Source organism: Lycorma delicatula, chromosome 1, assembly GCF_047948215.1.
Source record: "Lycorma delicatula isolate Av1 chromosome 1, ASM4794821v1, whole genome shotgun sequence".
NCBI classification, from domain to species: Eukaryota; Metazoa; Arthropoda; class Insecta; order Hemiptera; family Fulgoridae; genus Lycorma; species Lycorma delicatula.
This window is the reverse complement of record NC_134455.1, coordinates 56064866-56088586: the sequence shown is the minus strand read 5'-3', so window position 1 is coordinate 56088586 and position 23721 is coordinate 56064866. Positions and strand designations below refer to the sequence as shown.

The 23721-nt window shown below is 29.2% G+C and overlaps 1 protein-coding gene across 1 annotated transcript in view; it reads left to right on the top strand.

The window, feature by feature from the left end:
- The first annotated feature begins 1249 nt into the window (after positions 1-1249).
- The window catches only part of muc (dihydrolipoamide S-acetyltransferase muc), a 43533-nt gene continuing 21061 nt past the window's right edge, over positions 1250-23721 (top strand). The window contains exons 1-4 of the mRNA XM_075354958.1: positions 1250-1431; positions 8590-8765; positions 10820-10956; positions 18486-18779. Coding sequence (XP_075211073.1) covers positions 1298-1431; positions 8590-8765; positions 10820-10956; positions 18486-18779 — 741 coding nt within the window. The 5' untranslated portion in view covers positions 1250-1297. The remainder of the gene's footprint in view (positions 1432-8589; positions 8766-10819; positions 10957-18485; positions 18780-23721) is intronic.

Here is a 23721-nt window from a genome sequence, read left to right as displayed (position 1 = left end):
AACACACATAACACAAACACATAGGTTAAACTGAAAAACTGAATACTGGTATACAAGACATACTGTTTTATACACATTGCAATGGTAAACATTGGTAAAATTTTTTACTACTTTACATTATTCATTTAAAATAGGGAAAGTTGTGAAAAATGTTTATCATAAAGCAAGAGCTAACTCAAAGGTAAAGTTTTTATGATTTCCTCTGTTGTAATGTGTATTGGCTTTGATTTTTAAAAAGATTTCAATTTTTAAAACCTCTCTCTTTTTATGAAAGTCTGTTAAAAAGTGATAATGTATGTTAGATATTTGTTGTAGTGATTAGAAATCAATCCTATCCTACAAAATTTTCACAACTTAAAGATGAATTTACATTGGAATAAAAATAACAGCTCTGTAGAAGATGCAAGTATAATCATAAAGGAATTGTTTGAGCATAGTGATCCATATACATGTTAAAATCTCAAGAAAAAATACTAATTACATTTACAATTATATAGAAATCAATATTGATTTACGTTGTACTGAAATGAGTTCAGCGACAATTTGTAAAAAAAAAATACTTTTTTTTATGATTTTAATACACAAATAATACTTATGTACTCATAAATTCTTCTTTACTTTGTGATATTATTTTTATGTCATGTGAAGAAGGGTGTTAAAAATTAAAACAGATTAATTTGTAAATATTTAATTTATATCAATGGATTATATTCAAAATTAAATATTATTACACTATACATACTTGAAAGTAACCATCACCTTGCATAAATCGGAAAATCTACACATTAGCTTTTAATTAGCTGTACTAAAAATAACACACTGTCATCTCATACAAGTTGTGTATCCAATTTTTTGCTCTAATAAACATATAAGGTAATTACAAAGCTCAGTAATAACAATTATAGTAAAAATAATAATAATAATTAAAAAGCTAAATTATATGAAATCTTGTTCGCGATTTATTTATATGAATTATATCTCATCTAAATTCTGATACGTATGCAAATGTAAAATCACCTTAAATTTTGAAAATAGCTCTATTCATGTTAGACAACAATTCTATTTGCGTGGGAAAAATAAAGAATAAATTTGTTATTTTGTTTCCTTAATTTTTGTAAGTAAATTTGAATTATAAATAATAGGCTAATGTATCATTGCAATATTTCAAAAATAGATAGAAATTTTCATTCAAAATTTTATTTACTTTCAACGACTTTGAACGATAATTGTGCCACATGTTGACCTACTGATTGCTGTTGGTTGTTGTGCGGCCCTAACCTTTCATTAAATCCTGAGGATGTCAGGCATCGGGTTTTGGTGTAATCGAACGTTAAAATTTACGATCGAAAAAGGAATAAGACCGAATGCTGCAAGGAGTTTAATTAATAGATTTACCAGACAAGTTAACAGTGTTCCTCATAACAAAAGAATGTAAGTTACTTTTTGTATTCTACAAAATTTATGTTGTTTAAATGACCTATGTTTGTTTCGTCAAGGGCGTTAGATTGTAAGGGTTATTTTATTTTACTTTGCGCGTATGTAATTTACAAAAATATATATATATGTATGAAAGTATTTGTTATTCATATGAATTTGTAGCATAGTTTCGTATTACTTGATTAAATAAGTGGAGAAAGTGACATAAAAAAAGTAATTTCGTCATTTTCATCAGTGTACTACACTCGTTGAGTTAGATATTTTAATTATATTTCGACTCGAAATTTAATTAAAATTTGTTAAAAATCAAGGCTGTTTAACGAATTTAATTACCTCAGTTGATTTGGGCTGTAGTATTATACAATGATGACGATTTTAACATTTTATTAACGATTAGTTAACTTCATAACTTGATGTTACTTAGTCCAGTTTATTTCTTTTAAAACATAAAGTTAACATTTATCACTGCTATAATAGTTGTGTACGTTTTTGTTTATTAAATTGTAGAAATTATGTTTTGATACCCCTTTGCAGTGTAATTATTTGTAACCACATGGTTAATAAAAATTAAAAAGTGGAAGTTGTGCTCTTCAAAATATTTTCAGCTTTACATGGCACTGATATTGGCATTGTTGATTTATGAAGTTGGGAACTTATTTCTTTCTGTGAAGCATTCAATTTATAAAAAATATCTTAAATTAGACTGTCAATTTTTTATAAGTGATTTTCTAAGTTGATGTGTAATTTTTTCAAGGTTATTTTGATCCATCTTTTAGTGAATCAGTTTCTTGTAGTGACTAATGTAAATTATATGGAAGTTTTTCATTTAAAAGATCTTTTGGTATTAATTTTTCTGCTCTGTTATTATTGGTTTTTCTGCTGGCACTATTATGATATTAATGACTTCAGTCTCCAAAAAGTTTATAAAACTGCCTTATTTGATTTAATAGAGGAAGTACTGACTAGTGTAGTAAGAATATTGGCAACCTCTATAAATAAAATTAATTTAAAAAAATATATCTGTTTGAGATGTTAAAAAAGATTAAAAATTGTTTAAGCTTTAAGTACAGTAAATTATTTTATTTACTGTGCAGCAGCAAAAAATTAATTAAATCTCAGTATTACTTGAATTGTGTAAGAATTTGGAAAATATTCTTATTGATTTTATGAATTTGCCAAATAATAAACCAAAAGGTAGTAGGCAATTATTCGTAGAGTGTACAGATAGAATAAATGGTCAAGCAAGAGAAAAATATGAGTTACAAAAACAATCATTTGTAAATAATAAAAAAATTATAATTGAATCATGCTTTGGCAGAAACAAATAAAATACTTCCTGTGCCAATCATTGGTGTAAAATAAACTGAAATGAAGTGCTTCAATTTTCAAGGTTATCAATTAAAGAAATTTAAGGGCTATTTTGAGGAATGCAATGTATGTATTTAGGGATCATTCAAGTATTATATAAGCATTTTGAAGGGGGTTCACTCTTTATCTACTTTTTCTGACTAGCACTTAATAGCTTATATAACATAAGCTGGAGAAAACAAAATTTACAAAAGTATTTATTCAAACATTTAAAATATACTCTAATAAATATAAATTGTTTTATTACATCTAGAACGTTCCAGAAATATAAGTACGGTTATGTTTCAGTAGCATTTAGTTATTGTAGAATTCTGGAAATGTTTAAGAGAAATGTAGCAGCTTTTGTACAACAGGGTAATAGTGGACTCAATTGCCAGTTTGTAAAAACTAAACTTCATTTAATTTTTTAAGTATTCTATTTGGTAATTGGATCATTCCATATCAAATCAACAACCCTCACAACTTGACCTTCACCAGTTTCAACTGATTTTTCAGTCACTCAGTTTTTTGTGTGGGCCCCCATAAAAAAGTGAACAAATTGCAAAAAGCACGGTTCAAGTAATTACAAAAAACTTTTCTCAGCTCCTATAAGACCCAGAGAGGTCATTTTAAAGCCCTTGGAATGGGCTTTCATTTGATATATCACTAGGCAAGATGTGACATTAATAGGTCAAGGTAGCCAACAAATTTGTTTGACCTCGAATATATCCAAAAGTATATTTTTTTTTAAATTTGAAAAAATATGGTAATTGTGAGCCTGAGCATCCTCAACCTTAATCTTTTTCAAGTTGAAGTATGTTGAAAAATATGTTATATAGTTAATAAAAATACAAGTTTCAAAAGTCAGAAGAGTGACATTACCTTAGTATTCTTCCTCAGAATCTTTAATGGCAGTAGTGTTGTTATCAGCTGTTATGGGCAACTCCATCATATAGTCAGGATACAGTGAAGCAACACTAGACCATAAATGATGAACTTGGGTCTTGTAGTCCTTGTATTTTCTTTTGAAAAAGAACTCTGCGAGATGCCCGTGCAAGTGATGCTTACAATTTCCTTACCAAGGAACATTTGAACTCACTTCTCGCCATGTACACTCGATTGTCTGTATGAGCTCCCATGTCTGGATGTATGAAATTACATTTATGGTTCACTGCTAAATGTTGGTAGCCCTTGTGTTACAAACAATTTTATGTCTTCCAGCAATCGCTAACAATTATTTTATTGGTAAGACTGTACTATTGTATGTTAGGCAAAAAGGTGGCGTGTCCACGTGTTGCAACAGGAACCAATAATACTGCTTTTTTTTCTTGCTCAATGCAATCGAAAACCCCAGTACCATTAATAATTCTTCCTCTATTATACTTTCAACATTTCCTAATATAGCTTTGTCGATTTCAACAATTTTGTTAGGTTCTCCTATCGGTACTGGATTGGAACAAAACAATTGAAAGAAAACTTCATAGAAATAGTGACCTATCCTTTCCGACGACTAATATATGTTTTTTTGTTCTGTACTAGTTCAATTGTCCCATCATATTCCAATATAAGAGATATTTAAGTTGAGGATGTTCAGGCTCACAATTACCAGAAATATTTTTTGCTTCCCAATGTGTTGTACATATGGTAAACATTTCATAACGGGATTGCATTGTGATCATGGTGAAGTAAAATAATGACCTTGTACGTATTCACCACATAACTGCAAACTGTATAGCTTCCAAAGATATTTACAGAAAAATTACACAGTGTACACTTCTTGCTTTGAGAGATTACAAACTCTTCCTGTTGGATTTACTTTGGGATCTACTTTTTAAAAAACATCACTCCTATGTACATTAAGAACATTCTCAAAGTCTGGGTAGTGGAAGGAAGGTGAAGGTCCATGTGGACGTAAGAACTTCATCTTCACTGTTTGATTTTTCTCATTTGAGTCTGGAACACAGCCCAGTCATCAGTGTCTATCATATCTGCAGATAAAGACCCCAACAATTTCTGTGAATTCAAGATCATCCTCAATATTTGTTGTGTTTGCTACTGTTGAGTTGTTAGAAAATGAAAACACCCTCAGTTGCACCTGATCCTTGTTCAGTGGAACAAAAGAGTGGAGTTTCTGAGTACCTGGTATAGTTCTTGCTGTCATTGTACTCCTCTTCAAAGCCTCTTATTTTCCTTTATGCTGTTCAGTTGTACTGTAATGGAAATGTATCTCGACTCAATGTGTTCATTTGCCCAGTCATACAACTGTCGTGAAGTCATGATCTGGTCGTTGTAGTCAATTGAAGACTTGCTCTAGTTGTAAGTCTTCTAACAGTCCCTTGCATGCCATCAGATGCGCTTTTGCCATGAGATGTGGCAAAAAAATACCAGTCTGCTTTCATCCCAAAGTCTGATTCATGGTAACAGTGGTTGGGAAAATTGAGTATTTTTGTACTAAGAGGCAGCACCATCACTGTAGTAATAGATCGGGTTTGGTTTTGTGGTAAAATGAGATTGCGTGAAACCAATTAAATATTTCTGAAAAAAGTGCATTGCACCTATGATGTTCTTTTTTCAACTTGTATCCACTGTTTGTAGGTGATGTTTTCAATGCAGTTGAGCTTGAAAACTTCCTCAATCCTTCCCTTGACTTCTTCAAACCCAGGACAATTTTTGCAATTTTCAAAGCAGCAAGCTTCAGTTGGATTAGCATACACTACATACATTGTAATATCTTTGTAAGACTTAATTGGCCTATCACCTTCTCAGTTCTTTCATTCTACAATGCATAACCATAAGTTTTGCATTTTAGTGTGTTGTACATACACAAACACTGTGGATTTCACTTGCTCTTGCAAGAACACAGTATTTAACCTGAGTTCACAGAACTTTGTAAATCCTATTTTAAACAATGGATACCTCTATTTATAAAATGCAAAAGCTTCACGGAGATTACACTGAATTAATTTTTTCTGAATATACTCTCATCTTTCATTTATCTAAAGAGAAATATAATCTTTTTTCTCAGGCACATTTGTCTTATTTTCTCACTCTCATAGAAATCAGTTACTTTTTCTGCTGTTTTAAAATCTAAAGTTCTACAAAGTTTATGATCAGGACATGATATGATACCTTTTTCTTTAACCAGGCTTTTAGCTTTCCTTGCAGTGTAGTCTGATAGTCCAAATTCATCTTGATAAATTAGGACTAGCACAAATTCCCAAAGCTTGGACTAAAGTCCCAGCTTTTAGGTAGCGTTTCAATATTTTACTTTTGAACACTACTGCTGATTTCTTGAGCTTTTCCTGAGGGTATTTTCTCTCGCATTGTCTTTTTTTCTGTATAGTGATTCATTTAAAAAAATCAAACTTTTGTTCAGAACATTTACAGCTTCATTTTTTCTGGGGAACACAAATGATCTAATCGTTGAAATTCTTCATCAGAAGTAGATTCTTCAGCATTATTTTAGTAGATGCCTCAAACTATTTGTGGCAGATATCACAGATTTTATAACCTTGTTTAAGAAAAGTAAATGTTTGCACCAAGTTCTTTCTTATACTTCTCAGGGTTTTCTTACAAGAATTGTGACTTGAATTTTGAAATGGATTGCAACAGTACATTTTACTTGAAACTGTAGAAGTTGATGGTTCCATGCTGGTCACTGTACTCTGGTCAAACGCTGTGATGAATTAATCATAAAATTCCAAACCTGTAGATAAAGGCAAGCTCAATTAATAAAGAATGACTGAAAAATCTGAAAAAAATATTTTTTTGCATCACTTTATAGGTATGATCAATCTCTTAAGTACGCCACTGTACCTTCTGTTCCAAGAGATGATCTAGACTGAATATTACTTTACTTGTCTCAACAGGATGAAACATGTATATTCTTTTGCTGGCGCTAGGAGTGGATGTCATGACATGCTACTCTTCTCCATCATCAAGTGACCCAGTCTGGAAGGGGAGGGTTTTCATTGATTGAATCTCAATTAGCAATTGCTACATAGGGGGAACAATTGGAATATTTTGCTGTACCTGATTATTACAAAATTATTTTTAACATGATCCCTTTGCAATCCCGTTATGAAATGTTTATCACAAGTACACAGTAGGAAGCAAAAAGTTTTTTTCAAATTTAAAAAATACACTTTTGGATATATTCATGGTCAAATAATGTTTTTTATGGTCTCTAACTATTAATATCACAAAACCTTGCCAAGTGACATATCATATGAAAGTCCATTCCAAGAGTAGTTTTAAAAATATTTCTTTACTGATAAGGTGTTATTAAATGATTTTCCAACTTAACGGGATACCACATTTTTATGAAGAAACTAGGAGTTACTGAATGTAACTTAAACAGTTTGATTATTTGCATCAAACCAGTTGGCCTCCATGGTCCCTTGAATTAATACAGTACTGCTACTGGTGGGTCACATGAAAACTTAAATATTCCGATCATAAGTTAATACAACTTTGGTGATGAGAATTTAAAGTTCTGCTAGAGTTACTTTAAATAACCGTTACACAATACTGACCCGCTCAAGGGATGTTGGATCAAGTAAAGAAAGAGTGTAAATGATGTTAGAAGATATATGAACAATTTATGTAATTATAAGTTACTAATTTTTTTATTTCTTTCATTTCCATTTATTTTTGTTTGTTTAAATAAAATTTGAATTTATTAAACTTTTTATTTATTTTTAGATGATTTTGCTTTATTCATTTTCTCAGAATTGATGCAACTTCACGAAAGTTTATAAAAAAAGATTGCATTCATATAAGTATATACATTACTTATGACAGGCAAGGAAAACAATCTTTAACTGTAGTAGAATATCAGCCTTTATTTAATTAAATGAATAATTGAACTAAATAAAACATCAACTTATAAGAAGAATAAAAATTCATCTTTTGACGGATTTATTACTTTATATTATATTCTGGAAGTCTCCTGGGGTCTAATACAGCAGTCTTCATTTGGGGCGTATAGGTAACTGCACCCTTTGTTTAGTGTTTACCCATAATTTGTTACATTTCTGAAACACAAGGTTAGGTATTCCAGCATACAATTTTCACCCATCAGTTCATACCAAAGATGCACAGACTAAGACGTCTTAATATCTTTAGTAAAGATCTAGTAGAGTTTGACCCATACCCGTAAACCATACCCATAATGCGACATTTTCCAGGTCTCTTTCGGACAGTAGGCACCCGTTATGGTTGAGTTCCATTTAATTAATTCATTTAAAAAATTTTTTAAATCAATCACTTTAAAAAAAAAAATATTTTTTGGCTACTACAAGGTGATTAGTTATCATATACCAAATATCATCAAAATCAGAAATAGTGATGCACTGATCATTTGTAGAATTAAAATGGAATACCCTCTACATTCACAATCCCTCAAGAGGTAAGGTATTTTTATTCAGAGTGGCATTGGTATGTTACAGGTAATGGCTTTTCTTTGACCAATTTGAAATATATCTTGTAATAAAAAATGATTTTTGTATAGAAAGTAGAACTAAGACTAATAGTTAGCAGTCACATTAAAACAGTTATTTATTGTACTGTCAAGGTCAATGATTTATGATTCATATTCATTTATCTAATGTCAGTTAATCTTAGAATATTGTTTAATTTTTTTGTTAATAACTTAATCTAATTAAATGTATGTTGTTATTCTGTGTTCATTTGAGATTTTTCTTTAGTAGTTGGGTAAGGTAGAACTGATGTAAGATAGATATGTATATATTAATTTGATGCTCTACTATGATTTTGGATTTTTACTTATATTATTGGTTTTAGAAAACTTGTAACGCAGAAACCAATTTGTGAATCACATCTTTTGACTTATCAATGGAATACATCATGCTACAGATCTTTTGCTTCAGGAAATTATCCTCCTCATATGAAAATATTACTTCCTGCCCTTTCTCCAACTATGGAAATGGGAACTATAGTAAGCTGGGCAAAAAAGGAAGGTAGGTTTTTATTAATGTTGAAGATATTTTTACCACATATTTACAACTGTTATGATCATTTAATTCTGTTGAAGAGCAAACTATTCTGACCAGTTTTGATAATCTATAAACTGACTTAATCTTGAAAATTATTTTGCAAGAAAAAATAATCAGTAAAAAAAGTCAGATTAAATCCGTATAACTGGTAATGTCCATAATATAATTTAAAAACCTTTGCAAAATCTTTGTTGAGTCGCATTGGTCTAGTGGTGAACTTCACTACTTGACTTGACTTTATTTGATTTTTGGTATAGCAGTGAACTCATCACAAATCAGCTGATTTCAAAGTCGAGAGTTCTAAGGTTCAAATCCTAGTAAAGACAGTTATTTTTACATGGATTTGAATACTAGATTGTGGATACCAGTGTTCTTTGGTGGTTTGGTTTCAATTAACCACACAGTTCAGGACTGTACAAGACTCCACTTCATTTACATTCATATAAATCATCCTCTGAAGTAATACCTTATGGTGGTTCTGGAGACAACAGAAAAAAAATATTTTAAAATTATGTTTAAAGAAAGGTTTGAATGAATGAAGATGAATTGACAGGCAAGCACACCCCTGCACCAGAGCTGGTGCAGATGTGTGCTTGCCTGCTACATTGAAGGTCAAGAGTTTGATACCCAGCTACAGTCTGCAAATGATATAATCAATTAATTTCAATGCAGTGATTGTTATCTAGTAGTTAATGGGATAAAAAAGTAAAGAATAAACATTAATTTGATAACATTCATTTCCTTTGTAGTTTTCTTGATTGGTAGGTGATGTTATCATTTTTACTCACTTGTAACATCAGTGATTATCAAATCAACCTGTATGTATGTGTTGTATTTGTTGATTTTAGAAAACTTGGTTAATTAATCCATATTGTGTGGGTTATAGTTATTTACATCAAAGGCTTTTATTGAAATGTGCTATAACCCACAAAAATAAAAATGGTAACTTAATGATGATGATGATCTCTACCATCATCATTGAGGTAGAGATATTTGAATTGATCTCAGAGAATATTAAGAAACAAGTACCAACAAGTTTGCAATAACAAAAAAGTACCAACATTTGTGCATAATTGTGCTTCATATGACATCAAATTTCAAAATGTAATTTTCAGATTTTTTAAAAACATTGGGTTGGGGAAAATCCTTACTTCAGATTTGTTTTCAACATTAAAAATCTGATTGGTATTTTCTATCACATTTTAAGGAACAAAAATTGTGCTTTTATTTGTTATTAAAGGGTACATAAAGTAGGAAATATTATTAAATAGAACGGATGGGGACTGCTATGTTCTCAATGCAGTGGAAGATGCTAGTAAATTTTGGTTGTAAGATACTGCATTAATTTTGTTAGCAAGCAAACAGTAGTTTTGTTGAATGTTTTGTTTGTTTTATTGTATTATAATTATGGTTAAAAACGTCTTTGTTAATTATTTCCAGAATGTTAATCTTAAAAAAAATTTGAGTTTATTAATCATATTCTTCAATTATCATCTCATATTATTGCATTAAGCTGTTCTCTGGAAACTGACTTACCTGAAGATCTGATGGACAGTTTACTCTGAAAAATCTCTTCACAGGGGCTGTCTGTCATATTTAGAGAGATTTGTCCAGGGAGTTTATAGTTATCATAAGAATCTTTAATGCAGTTTCATTTCTTTGTTTCTTTCAGTTGTTCTTACAAGAACTTTAATAACTGTTCGATTATGATTAATAAAATTAACTTTTTTTAATTCACCGTAGAGCTGCCCATGGACAGAAAGACATATCTTTTTCTGTGTTTTGTATAATGAACAAAATATCATTTTCTATGATGAACAAATAACATAGAAAAAAGATTATCTTTTTTATATTTTGTTTATCTTTTAGCGCTTCTTAAGATTTATTACACTTTAAATATGTGATTCATCTTAAATTGTAATTATTCATAAGGTTTTTTATTCTGGTTAAGATTCTGTCTTGTACTCAATTATATTAATTATTATTTATAGTAATGACCTGGAATTTTTTACTTTAAGGTGATAAATTGAATGAAGGAGATTTGTTAGCTGAGATAGAAACTGATAAAGCTACAATGGGATTTGAAACTCCAGAAGAAGGATTTTTAGCTAAAATATTAATTAAAGCTGGTACAAAAAATGTTCCTGTGGGAAAGGTCAGTTGGTATGATTACATTTTTAAATCTGTGTTTGAAGTTATGTTTACTATCAAAAAAATACTTGTAACTGTTGCCATTGTAGAAGTATATTATAGTGGAGACAATGAGAGTAAATTGTAGTATTTTAAAAATAAACTTTTATAAACATTTGACAAAATTTCTTATCTTTTGTCTGATGGACAAGCGTGATGTTAATGTTGTATTAATTTTTAGTTTGACAGTTATAAACTATTTCTTTCCTACTAACTAATCTATTTGCAAAGCAATAACATACTTATGCCCAATTACAGGTACTGTGATAGATGAATTTTATAGCAGATAAAAAATACTATCCCTGACTGAGATTTGAATCTAGGATCTTCCAGATGAAAGGCAGAGGCACTGTCACAGAGGTTGGCAGTGTTTAATCAATAAAGCCTTTGTGAATGTGTAATTTAGTTCACTTACAGTGTTTATAACTTTTTTTTTGAAATTGTGTAATATCCATTTTTAAATGATTCTACAATTGTGAAAATGTTATAGGCCTAAAATTTCCTTTTAGCATGTCTAATTATTACTAAATGAATGGAAGAAAAGCACATAAAATAGTTAAGATAATAATTCGCATTATTCATTGAGAGAGGGACTTTGAAAAAATATTTACGAGAAAAAAATTATCTCAACAAAATAATTATATTTTGTTGCCAATCTGAAATTTCAACTCAGAACGTTTAACTAGTTGTCGCATACGATCACATTTTTTTAAATCATATTGTTGGAAGTATACTTCTTAATACATTGGCTGTGTGTTTGTATTTTAAATAAGACTTATCATAAATCTATGAAAGTTAATAATTAAATGTTGAGAGTCATTAACAATATAATTATCCATCATGGTATAAATATTTGATCTTCGGAATAATATTTTTTACACTATAAGTTAAAAGAAATATTGTTGAATTCTGTCATAAATTACGTATCTTTTTTTGGAATAATTTGCATATGTTATGAATTTTTACTTTAGTAAAAACAGTTTTCATAGATTTTATAAACGAATGTCATAGATTTTTATATAGTCAAATTTTTTTTATGAAAACCTCTGAAAAGTTAACAATAATTGTAACAAAAGCTCTAAAAATAAACATTTTAACTCTTTGACTGCAGACCACACAGCAATTGCATGGTTGTGATATTGCAAAATGGTGGTGTAGAGTACGCAGAGTCTGCGTGATCTTTTTTTTGTAAAATAATAGTCTGTAAGATTCCGCTTGCCTTACATAGTTAAATTTTTGTTGATTCTACATTTCGTTTGGTATTTGGTGTTTAATTTGTGTACATTTCACATTGTTATGGTGTTCATCCATTTTTTACCAGATCAAAATTTCGATTTCCAAACGTACTCCCATGTAGATTTTATAAAATTATTTTAAGTTTATTATTTTATAATGTATTTATTTTCTTTTTGCAGTATCAATTCATAAGTTCTAGCAGATGTGTATATTGACTTTTTATATGACAATTTTTTTTTAATATTGTATGTACGAGGTGTATTCAAAAAGTAACGAGAATTTTTAACTTTTGGAAAGGATTTTATTTATTTGTTTAAATTAATGTTATCTCCTTCAAAATAGTCCCCGTTAGATATTATACACTTAGGCCAGCGCTTTTTCCAATCCCCAAAACACTTTTGAAACTCGCTCTTTGGAATAGTGTTTGGCTCTCTCAGCTATTCGCTTTTAATCTCACCTATGCTTGTAAAACGATGGCCCTTTAAGGTTCTCTTTATTTTTGGGAATAGAAAAAAGTCACACGAGGCTATGTCTGGCAAATATGGCGGCTGGGGTATCATTACAGTGTTGTTTTTGGCTAAAAATTGATGAACAATCAATGAAGTGTGAGCAGGCGCAATATCATGGTGCAAAAGCCATGAATTGTTTTGCCACAAATCCAGGTGGTTTTTTTTTCAGATTGCTTCACACAAATGGTATTAAACTTGTATGTAATACTCATCATTGATCGTTTGACCTTGTGGCAAGAACTCATGATGCACTATGCTGTTAAAATCAAACAACACTGTGAGCATAACCTTCACATTCAACCTTTTTTCGGTCTTGGTGATCCAGAATGCTTCCAATGGGACAATTAAGCCTTAGTTTCGACATCATATCTGTAAACCCAAGTTTCATCACCTGTTATGACACATTTCAGTAGTTCTGCATCATTGTTGACTTCATTTAGCAACTCCTGAGCAACTTAAATTCACCGCTGTTTTTGTTTGAAATTCAACAATTTTTAAACAAATTTTGCTGTCATAAGTTTCATACCCAAAACATCTAAAAAAAATTTCATGGCATGAGTCAATTGATATCCCAACATCATCAGTGACTTCTCTGATTGTGATTTCGACAATCATTCATAATTATTTCCTTCACTTTTTCCACATTTTCATCGGTTGTTGATGTGCTGGGGTGTCCGTGGTACTTGTGATCTTCAGCATTTTCATGACCTTGGAAATGCATATACCACTTGTAAAGCCTTGCTTTACTCATAGCAGACTCAGCAAAAGCAATATTTAACATTTTTAAAATATTGCTTCACTTTATTCCATTCTTATAACAAAATTTAATGCAAATTTTCTGATCTATTATTTATACAAATAAAAAATCGCCAATTGTACTAAAACACTTATTCTTTTTTGACAACAGTCAAAACATCCAATATGGCTAAAAATGTATGCATACTCTTTATATATGTTTACCAATACAACAACAAAAAATCCTGAGAATCGGATTAATACAACCTGCAAAATTTCAAAATTCTCGTTACTTTTTGAACACAACTCGTACATAGAAACGTACTTATGGTCTGTGTGTCTGTACTTAATATTTTTAAAATGTGCATAAATTTTCATCATTGGTGTTCAAACAATATTTTTCATTTTTAGATTTAATTTTGAAGTATTTATAATAAATTCAGTACGATGGTCAGAAAATTTTTGTATTTTATTATAATATTAACAAATAAATTGCCTTTTAATTTTATAAAAAATGTTTAGATTTTAACTTTTTAATATGTTTTATTGAATAAAATGTAATATTTTTGTTATTTTTAAAAATATTTTGTAAATAAATAGACCAATTGTAAATTATACTAGTAATTGCAAATTAAAAAAAAAATTAGTAAATTTATTATAATGAATGTTATCATATTTTTCATGTTTTATGAACAGCAAAAAATATTCATAAACTATGTTATACATTACTTCTTATTACTGTATTTTCACAATATATTATTAAAGACGAATTTACGTATATGTGATACCACAGAAGTAAAATCACTTCATGAGGCGGACCACGCAACTGGTGCATGGTGAAGGTTTCCCGAGTTTTCCGCCTTTATAATCACTTTTACCAAGAAAACAAGTCAATGCAGAATCAAAAACACTGATTTAACAAGAAAATGAAAAAAAATTCTCATCCAAAGGGTTAAATTGAAACATTTTTAGTCATTGCAGTACTAAAATGTTAATTTACAATAATTGCTTAAAATTTTGAAATTTATCATATGAACATTTTGTTATATTTTTATTTATGTTAAATAAAAAAATTACGTAAATTATGAATATTTAGTCAATTTAAGAGAGAGTTAAGAAAAACTCTGCCGTGTGTGTATATATATATATATATATATATATATATATATAACCTGATCAATATATATATATATATATATTGATCAGGTTTTTCTTTTTTCACATGTTTCAAAATTAGTTATGGTTCATTGTTTATTGGAAATATTAAAATATACTAAATTATATTAATAACTCATATTTGATGGAAAAGCAACTTTCCAAGAATCACTTTTGTTCTATCATTGTTTATCTGTGACAACAAAAATATTTTTATTGTGTAAAAATATTTTATTAAATTTATTATAATATGTTTAAGATGAAAAGTTGCTGTAATTGAGTATGTGAATAGATAAACATACTTTTTGCAGTCCAAAATTCCAGGATTCCTTTGTTTATATTGTAAAAAAAAAAATAGAAAACTAGAAACAGAATTTTGAATGTTACAGCCAGTCCTGTAACATTTTATAAGATACTTGGTTTTAACTAGTAAAACTATTTCCTATTTACTGTATAGGTTTCAAAGAGAATTTGTAAAATTATAATGTAAAAGTTATAATATAAGTTAATTGTAAAAGTTATCTGGCAAAAATTTACAGATTAATATTGTTACATGTTTGTGGCTTGATCAGAATATTGAGAGATTGACAATTGAAAATGTTTATATAATTACAATTTATTGGTTTAAGAACATAAGTAGAACAAGACAAATCAGTAATAATAACAATAATAATGACAATAGTTATAAAAATAGTAATCACAACCACAGTAATAATCAGAATTCTGATTTTAATATAACAGCAAACAGTAATAATAAAAATCTAAACAAATATATAATAAACAAATATTAATTATAATAATCACAACAACAACAACAATAATAGTAATAATAATAAATAGTGATTACATCCAAAACAAAATTTAAAGTAATCGTCAGGATTTATTCACAGGTAGATAAATAATGAAAAACAGAATTCAGTCCCATTGACAAAAGACATTAGCATGACCGCTAGTCTTAACACTTAGCATCACACTAGACTTGTATTAATAACAATATTACAATAGATAAAAGACAAGTATAAAGTCCTTTCACTGCAAATACCTTTGCTGTTCACAAATAAAACTACCTTAACAGTTTATGAATGAAATTTAGTACATTATCTCTTTCTCTTATAGTTTAACAGTAACTCGCCAAACCATTTCTTGTTTTCATATGCTGGAATTACTTGTAATATCACATGTTCCATGTGATTAGGGTGCAGAATACTCTCGCTGACTGACATCTCGCAGAATTCATATTTCACACACTTTTATCTTGCAGACTGACATCATAACGTCTTGCTTAGACTGACTTTGCAATACTAATTTCAACTGATCTTTCCTGGAGTATTTATAATCTTATCTTCTTTACCTGATGAACCAGACCCCAGTTAAGCATGAGAACAATCTACCGAGCCCTTTCGTTCCCGTGCATTCCTAACTTGGGTCCAGTAATTCTTCTCATGGAAGAACATCTATTTAGGTGTATCAGTGGGCAGTATTACAAAACACAATTGTTAAATGGAGCTGTTACCTTTACTAAAAGTGTTCCTTTCAGGCCCTTTCTGTTCCTCCCATTATTATATTTTCTACTGCTTTCTTCTTAATTGGTAGGAATCTGTAACTCAGGTCCGCTATACCGGTCTTGTTACAGTATAAACATAAATGTTTTTTTAAAAACACCTACCAAGAAAATATGTGATGTATCCTCAGTGTGCCTCTCCTTAATATATTTAGTGCTTGCCCAAAAAAAAATCTGAAATGTCTTCCATCAGAATTTTAATTTGGCCACTTAGTATTAGTATGTGAGACAATATTATTACCTTGACAAAAGGAAAATTAAAAAAGCTGTCTTGAGAAACTTGCTGATCATAATTGAGTGAATGTGAAAATAAAGTGCATGATAGAAAAGAATAGTGATAAAGAAGGACAATCCCGCTTTCCAAAGTAAACCCAGAAGTTCACAATGGTATGAATATGTCAAAGTAACTTTATTTTCCCTAATATTAGATCTAATTTTACTAGCCCACATAACATAACAGAAAATTGTGGTTGTAGCTAAACTTTAGTAAGTATATTTGTTTTATTATTATTATGATGTTTAAATAAATAAAAGAAAAAGGGAAAGTATGCATCTGATAATTATTTATTTTAATTTAACTACTTAATACTTAAAAAAAAACAATACACTGCATCAGTTTTGATACACTAAGTTAAAAATATTAAAAATGCAATGAAAACCACAACATACTGCACTGTAATAAAAAGTGGGCTTTTCCTAGTGCTGTATTGTTATAAAAAAGCATTCATAGTTTGTTTTGCCTCTTCATAGTCTATGGAATGAGAAATAACCAAGGGTGCGGATTTGTGTGGATAACTGTAAACATGTTAAAGATGATGGGGTTTTAAGTGGTTTTTTTCAGTAGTAGGTTTTTGCTAATAATATTATTAATTTTTGATTTGCTTTATTACTGCAGGAAAAAAAACATTAAATAAAAATTTCATACTTGTAGTGTAATAGTAAATAATATGTACATTTAGTAAACATGATTCCGTAATATATTAACTTAGGAGATGTTTGAATTAATATGGTCGTTGTCTTTATTTTATAATTTGTCAACTAATTCAGGTGTTTTGCGGAATGTGGTTAGAGAAATACAGAATAATTTTTTAACCACAGATATAATTTAAATCACAGTTTTTAATTATTGTCTTTTAAGATCACTTATGTATCAGTTCCACTGCAATTAGGTGATTTGTAACTTATTACTTAATAATATGTTATCTTAGTTATTATTTATAACCTGTTTAAAAATGTTACTTATATGTTGTATGATTTTTGTTCTGAAATATATTTCACTTAATCATACAAAAATTATGACATCACATTTTCAATTCTTCATAAACACTGAAAATATTTACAACTTCCCAATAATTTCCTATATTTAGTAATAATATGTTTGAATTTTAAAAGTATCAGTTCATTTTATGAAATAGTATATTTGGATTGGTTCCGTTGTTTACTTAGCCTTAATACACCTATCTAACACCCAGTTAGTGTAGCACATTTAAAGTTGAAATTACCTCAGGCCTCTAGATGAAACTGTTACTCTTTTTTGAATCTTGTCACAAAATCTAAATAATGAATAAAATATTAGATGAGTTAATAGTGCAATTTAGTATTTATTGGTGTTAATTTTAAAAGAGCTATGGAAAGGAAAAATTGGCTAATATCTTTATGTCATAGATGATATCTTGTATTCATGGAATCATATCTTATATTCATATCATGAAACGATACTTTTTTATTCGTAGATGATATGGCGTAGATGAAATTTGAAACACAAATTATTTTTCTCATTGGTATTGAGCCAGAGAGTGGAAAATCAGTTATTACTTTAATTTAATAATTTTATCAAACATATTTTAATGTTAAAGACCATTCTCGTAGTATCAGTTTATTAAGCTAAAAATTAATTTAAATTTATTCTTCTAATGATAAAAAGCAAAACGTTTCCCACTCTATTCTTTCTTTCTAAGGAAGAATGATTTTTTTTAAATTTATTTTTATTTTCTTTTGTCCAGATGTTATTTTTTTTTTATTCGGCGTATCATAAAACTACAGCACCATATTTTGAATTATACAACTTTTCATGTTATTTAAAACCATGTTAGGGCATCACTCTTTGTTGTGTTGTACGAGTTATTTAGCATTCTTTCTGAAAATTGGAAAATATAAAGAGAAAGGTAAGAACATTCGCTATTTGCTTGTTGATGGAATTCATCATTTTTCATTAATAAATTTAATAATTTGTGATAGAAGTTTTTTTTTTTTATTAAAAACTATGATTAATTCTATTTTCTGCATATTTGTTTTTAGTTGGTTTGTATAATAGTAACAAATGAAAGTGATGTAGCAGTGTTTAAAAACTTCGTAGATGACAGTCCAGATGTTCCAGCTGCTGCTGCTGCTGCTGCTCCTCCTCCTCCTCCTCCTCCTCCTCCTCCAACCGCCCCTCCACCAACAATTCCAACACCACTTGCTCCACCTTCAGTTGCTGTTCCTTCTCCTATCCCAACAATCAAAGAAAAAGTACAAGCTGGTGGCAAATCTCGTATATATGCCAGTCCTCTTGCCCGAAAATTAGCTGCAGAAAGAGGAATTAATTTAGAGGTAAGTTAGGTTTAATGTTTATTTTCATAATGATTTTTTTTTTCAATAGTAATTAGTGATAGGGACATGACTATTTTATAAGTTGTAAAGCTGTATTTGCTTCCTCTCTAACATAGCAACAGCTGTGAGGTTGTGTAATATGCATGTAGCATTTCTATATCTCACAGTGTCTTATCATCTAATTGTAAACAAATTTTAACAATTTTTTGTTTCAAAAGATTTAAAAAAAATAATAATATTGTTGGAAAATGCATATCTGTTTTTGTGTAATGAAAAAATTACAGATTTTTGAGTGGCAAAACCACTTCCGAGAAGGTTATGTTAGTATTTATGACAATGATGTTTGTGGAGAACACCTTTCTACTGTGATACAGATATTGAATGTGTTTGAAGTAATAGAAATAAATCAAGTAAAAGAGTAATATCAGAAGTTTGAATATCTTTGGAAGATACCAAATTCTCCACAAATATCTGAAAACGTGACTTATTAGTAGTTAATAAATCTCTCACTTTTGCATTCGCACTTTCAATGGGATTGTCATTCTGGACACTAGTCCTGTCACTTCTCTGTTCATTGTGAACATTTAAACGGCCTTCCTTAAACTCATGACACCATTGCCTCACTTTTCCCTCACTCATTATGGTAGTTCAAATATTTCACACAATTGACATTGAATTTCAGCAACATAGTCCTTTTGTGTTTAGAAATCTAATCATTGATTAAACTTCATAACTAGTGGGATTTGTAATACCACACTTATTTTAATACAGTCTCAGAAAGGCAAACAATAGTGAATGACAGCATTATGGTGGTTACATGCCCAACATACCACTTAAAGTTACTGTGCATAGGTGAATTAACCAGTGTTGCCAGTCACTATTTATAACTCATCAGCTCTTACTTTTGAACTGTACCTTATATCTCTCACATAGCCTTTGACAAAGCCTTTGAAGGAGGTTTCTAAGGATGGATATCAGTAACGTTTTATATATGTTAGTGTAAAGCTGTCAAACAAAATTACCTTGTAGGAAATATGAGACTTATACACTTGCTAATACTCAACAATTTTTATAAAGTAATCATATTCTGGAAATCTTTTAACTATTGTGTACTTAACTTGTATGTGCATTATTACAAAAATATTGCCATATTAATTACGATCCCCTGAGCAAAAAATGCACATTCATATTTTGAGATGATTCTTTTTTTATTTTGTGGAGGAAAATCCTCCAATTGTTTTTTTAATTTCCTTCTGTATGATTTTAATGGAAGATTTTTTTTAATGAAAAATTATGTTAACTGCATAAATTATTTGAATAAGAGGTTTTGAATTTTGCAATTTTTTGTCATCATTGCTTAGTAATCAGTTGTTATAGCTTATATTTATATATATATATATATATATATATATATATATATATATAATATCAAAGTAATATCGTGCAGTATTAACTCTAGAATGTGACTGTTAGCATTCACTTTTTTGTTGTTTTTTTTGTACATTATGTTGTTGAATAAAATCATTTTCTTGAAAAAGAGTCATAATTTTTATCATAAAATCTGAGATACTGGCATCAAATTCAGTCATATTATATATTTGCTGACAACTTATGCTTTGGTAAAATATGGTAATAATAATAATAATAGGAATAAAAAATCATTACTCTTCAATCATTAAAATTAGTTGGCAAAATTTAAGTATAGTAATAATATTCCTGAATTCCAAACAGTCTTAGTTGGTTAAGGTTTGGTTGCAGTTATGCTACATTGTTTCTCTCAATTCTTTTTGTTATTTTTATCAGGCTTTATTTTTAATTGCCCTTGTGTTTATTACAAGTGGCTTTTTTATATGGGTAGCTTTTTATTTTAAGTCAAACCTAATTTTAAATAAAATTAAATTTTTGTTCATATCAGTTTTAAAAATGACTTAAAAATCAAGAGATTAAAAGTTAATATTCTTCATATTTTGAATTTATTAGTCACAATCATATTAAGGGTTAGTAAGTTTGTAGTTGTTTCTTTTTAATTTGGAAATGAATTGAATTCATCAAATTTTCACATAAACAACTTCAGATACACTACTACAGCATATCTAAATATCAGTGAAATTGATCTTGTAGTTTTGAAGATTTTCGAGCTATAAAATTTTATGCATAGGCCTATATATATATATATATATGTACACCATATATATAGTATTTCTAAATTAGTTATACAAAAGTAACCTTTAATAATGAAAAAAGCAAATAACTTACCTAATTGTTTGGTACATCACTGGAGGATATCTTCATTCCTGCTTAACACTATTAGTTTACGACATTCTCATGAGGTGGTGCATGTAAATGAATATTTCCATTAGTCATCATGGAGTTGTATACTGGTGCAAAGCGTGCTCAGTATTGTTTATAGTTTCATGAATCCAAATCCAAATGTTTATTAGTCATGAATTGTTTCCAAATATTCAGGGACAATTCACGATGAAATATTGAAAGCAACCACCTCAAAGACAGTTTGTTACTGCATGGTGTAATTGTTTCATTGAAACAGGTTGTGTATTACATAGGATATCAGATCTGGGGTAGACCTTTTAGATCGATTGCTGTTTCTGAAGAGGCAACTTATACTTTGGTAGTCTAGGTAAATTAATGGAATGCACCAGTTTAGAATTGACTTGGTTAACAGAATGGAGGGTATTGTGTAATCTACTGCCATTTAAACCCTGATTACAACTGATACAAGCTCTGTGATGTGATAAATTAAAATGAACTGACTTTTGTGTAAACATGTTAAACAAAATAGAGACTGAAGATATTTATCTTAATAAGATAGTGTTCAGTGACAAAGCAACCTTCTATACTAGTGGCAAAGTGAATCAACTTAATGTTTGGATAAGGGATGAGTGGAATCCATGTCGCATAACTTCATGTATGGGAGTCGCCTAAGGTAAATCTTTTTTGTGTTGTATGCTGTCACAAAATCTTTTCTTTTTTGCCAAATCAACTGTAACTGGCATATCATACCTGGACACGCTTGAACATTATCTAATGACACAATTACATGATAAGAGCACAGAATTAATTTTCCAACAAGATGATGCGCCACCGCATTATCATCGTGCAGTTGTTGCAAATCTTAGTAGCAAAGTGTCGATTTGGATTGGTTGTGGTGGAAAACTTTCTTGGCCACCATGATCGCCTGATTTAACTCAGTGGACTTCTCTGTATGGAGTTGCATTATAAAAGAGTATTTGTTCCTCTACTTCTAGGAAATGTCACTGAACATTTGTAAATCAAACTTGAAGATATACTGTATTCAGTTTGTATTAAACATTTCTGTTAGTTTTTTACTTTTTTCATTAAAGGTTACTTTTGTGTAACTAATTTAGTAATGCTCTATATAAGGAAACCCCTAGTTAAATGAATGGTATTTTCGTACTTTTCATATCACAAAATGTGAAGAAAATTCATTTTACCCCCACTCCCACAATGTGGTCAAAAGTAATACCACGTGTACTTTTCTTTTAAAAGTTCTAAAAAAAAACCTAGTTTTACTATTGTATTTCGGATTTACAATAATCCACATTGTGATTTAGTATGAAGAATCCAAAAAATAAGTTTTGAACATAACATGAAATATAAAAAAAACAGTGAAAGCAGTATTATTTTCAGAAATCATTACAGCAGTGCAACATCTTTTCTTTCTTAACTAACACTGTAATCCACTCTTCTGACGCATTTACTGTGACAGAGTTTTATTATTATTTTGACACAGTATTGGCATTCTTTCACTCACTTGGTAAAGAAATGTTTCTCTATGAATAATTCATTTTATATAAATTTATGTTTAACATGTTCACTATGGTATAGCGTATAAATGTGCTGTAACAGGGAGTTGCTGTGTGCTTGTCATTGTTTGCGTAATTCCAGTACAATGCTGAATGGTAAGTTATTTAACTTAACTCTTGTGCTGTATGGGCCTCATTGTTGCCATATTGTACTTGACAACTGTGCATTGTGGCACATAATGTGCCCGTAGGTAATGAATATTTTATTTCTCCTTATAGCTAAAAAATATTTTTTTAAATGATTTTATAGTCTACAATATCTCTCTGAAAATATGTGAACTAACTCTAGTTGAAACAGTTCTTTTATACATGTTCTTATTTAGCGTCTATTCGTAATAATTATTAGGGGTAATTTTGCTGGATTGTTCCGTTCCAGCATCATTTCTTTTATTAAAATATGACAGATTTTTTATAAAAAATATTTTATTGTAATTTATAATATTAGTTTACTAAAGATGAAAAATAGAGTTAAAAATTTCAGACTATATGGATGATAAAATAGCATTCAATATTTGTGAATTTAAAAAAAACTTTTTTCACAAAGATATCACAAAATAATATAATGTTGAAAAAAGTAATTAATAAAGTCAAAAATAAATCAATTTATTAATTATTTAATAATTTGGATGATGTTTATAAGCAGCAAGGTACATTTTATGTGAAGCAATTCAGATTCAATTATCTGCAATAAATTCTATGTTTCTCCCAGTGTTTATATTATGAAAATATACATTTGAATGGATGTTTTTTGAAAAGAAAAATATTTCAACATATATTTCTTTTAAGAATAATAAGGTGACAAATCAAAACAGTGAGTAATGGATTAGAGTAAATCCGTATAAAAACTACACTCACAGTACAAAACCTCAGGATGGGTCAATATGCGCTGTAACGCATAGTATTTAATTACTAACGCATCATAGTTGCCTGTACAGCAAGATGGTTAAGTTCCCTATTTTATCTGCTGCAGTGAATGAGTTAAACTTATTTTATTAAATTGCCTTGTTTATATGTAATTTTTTTCTTATTGTAGTGGCAGGTTTTTTGAGGTTATATATATATATATATATATATATATCAGAATTTTATAAGATTTC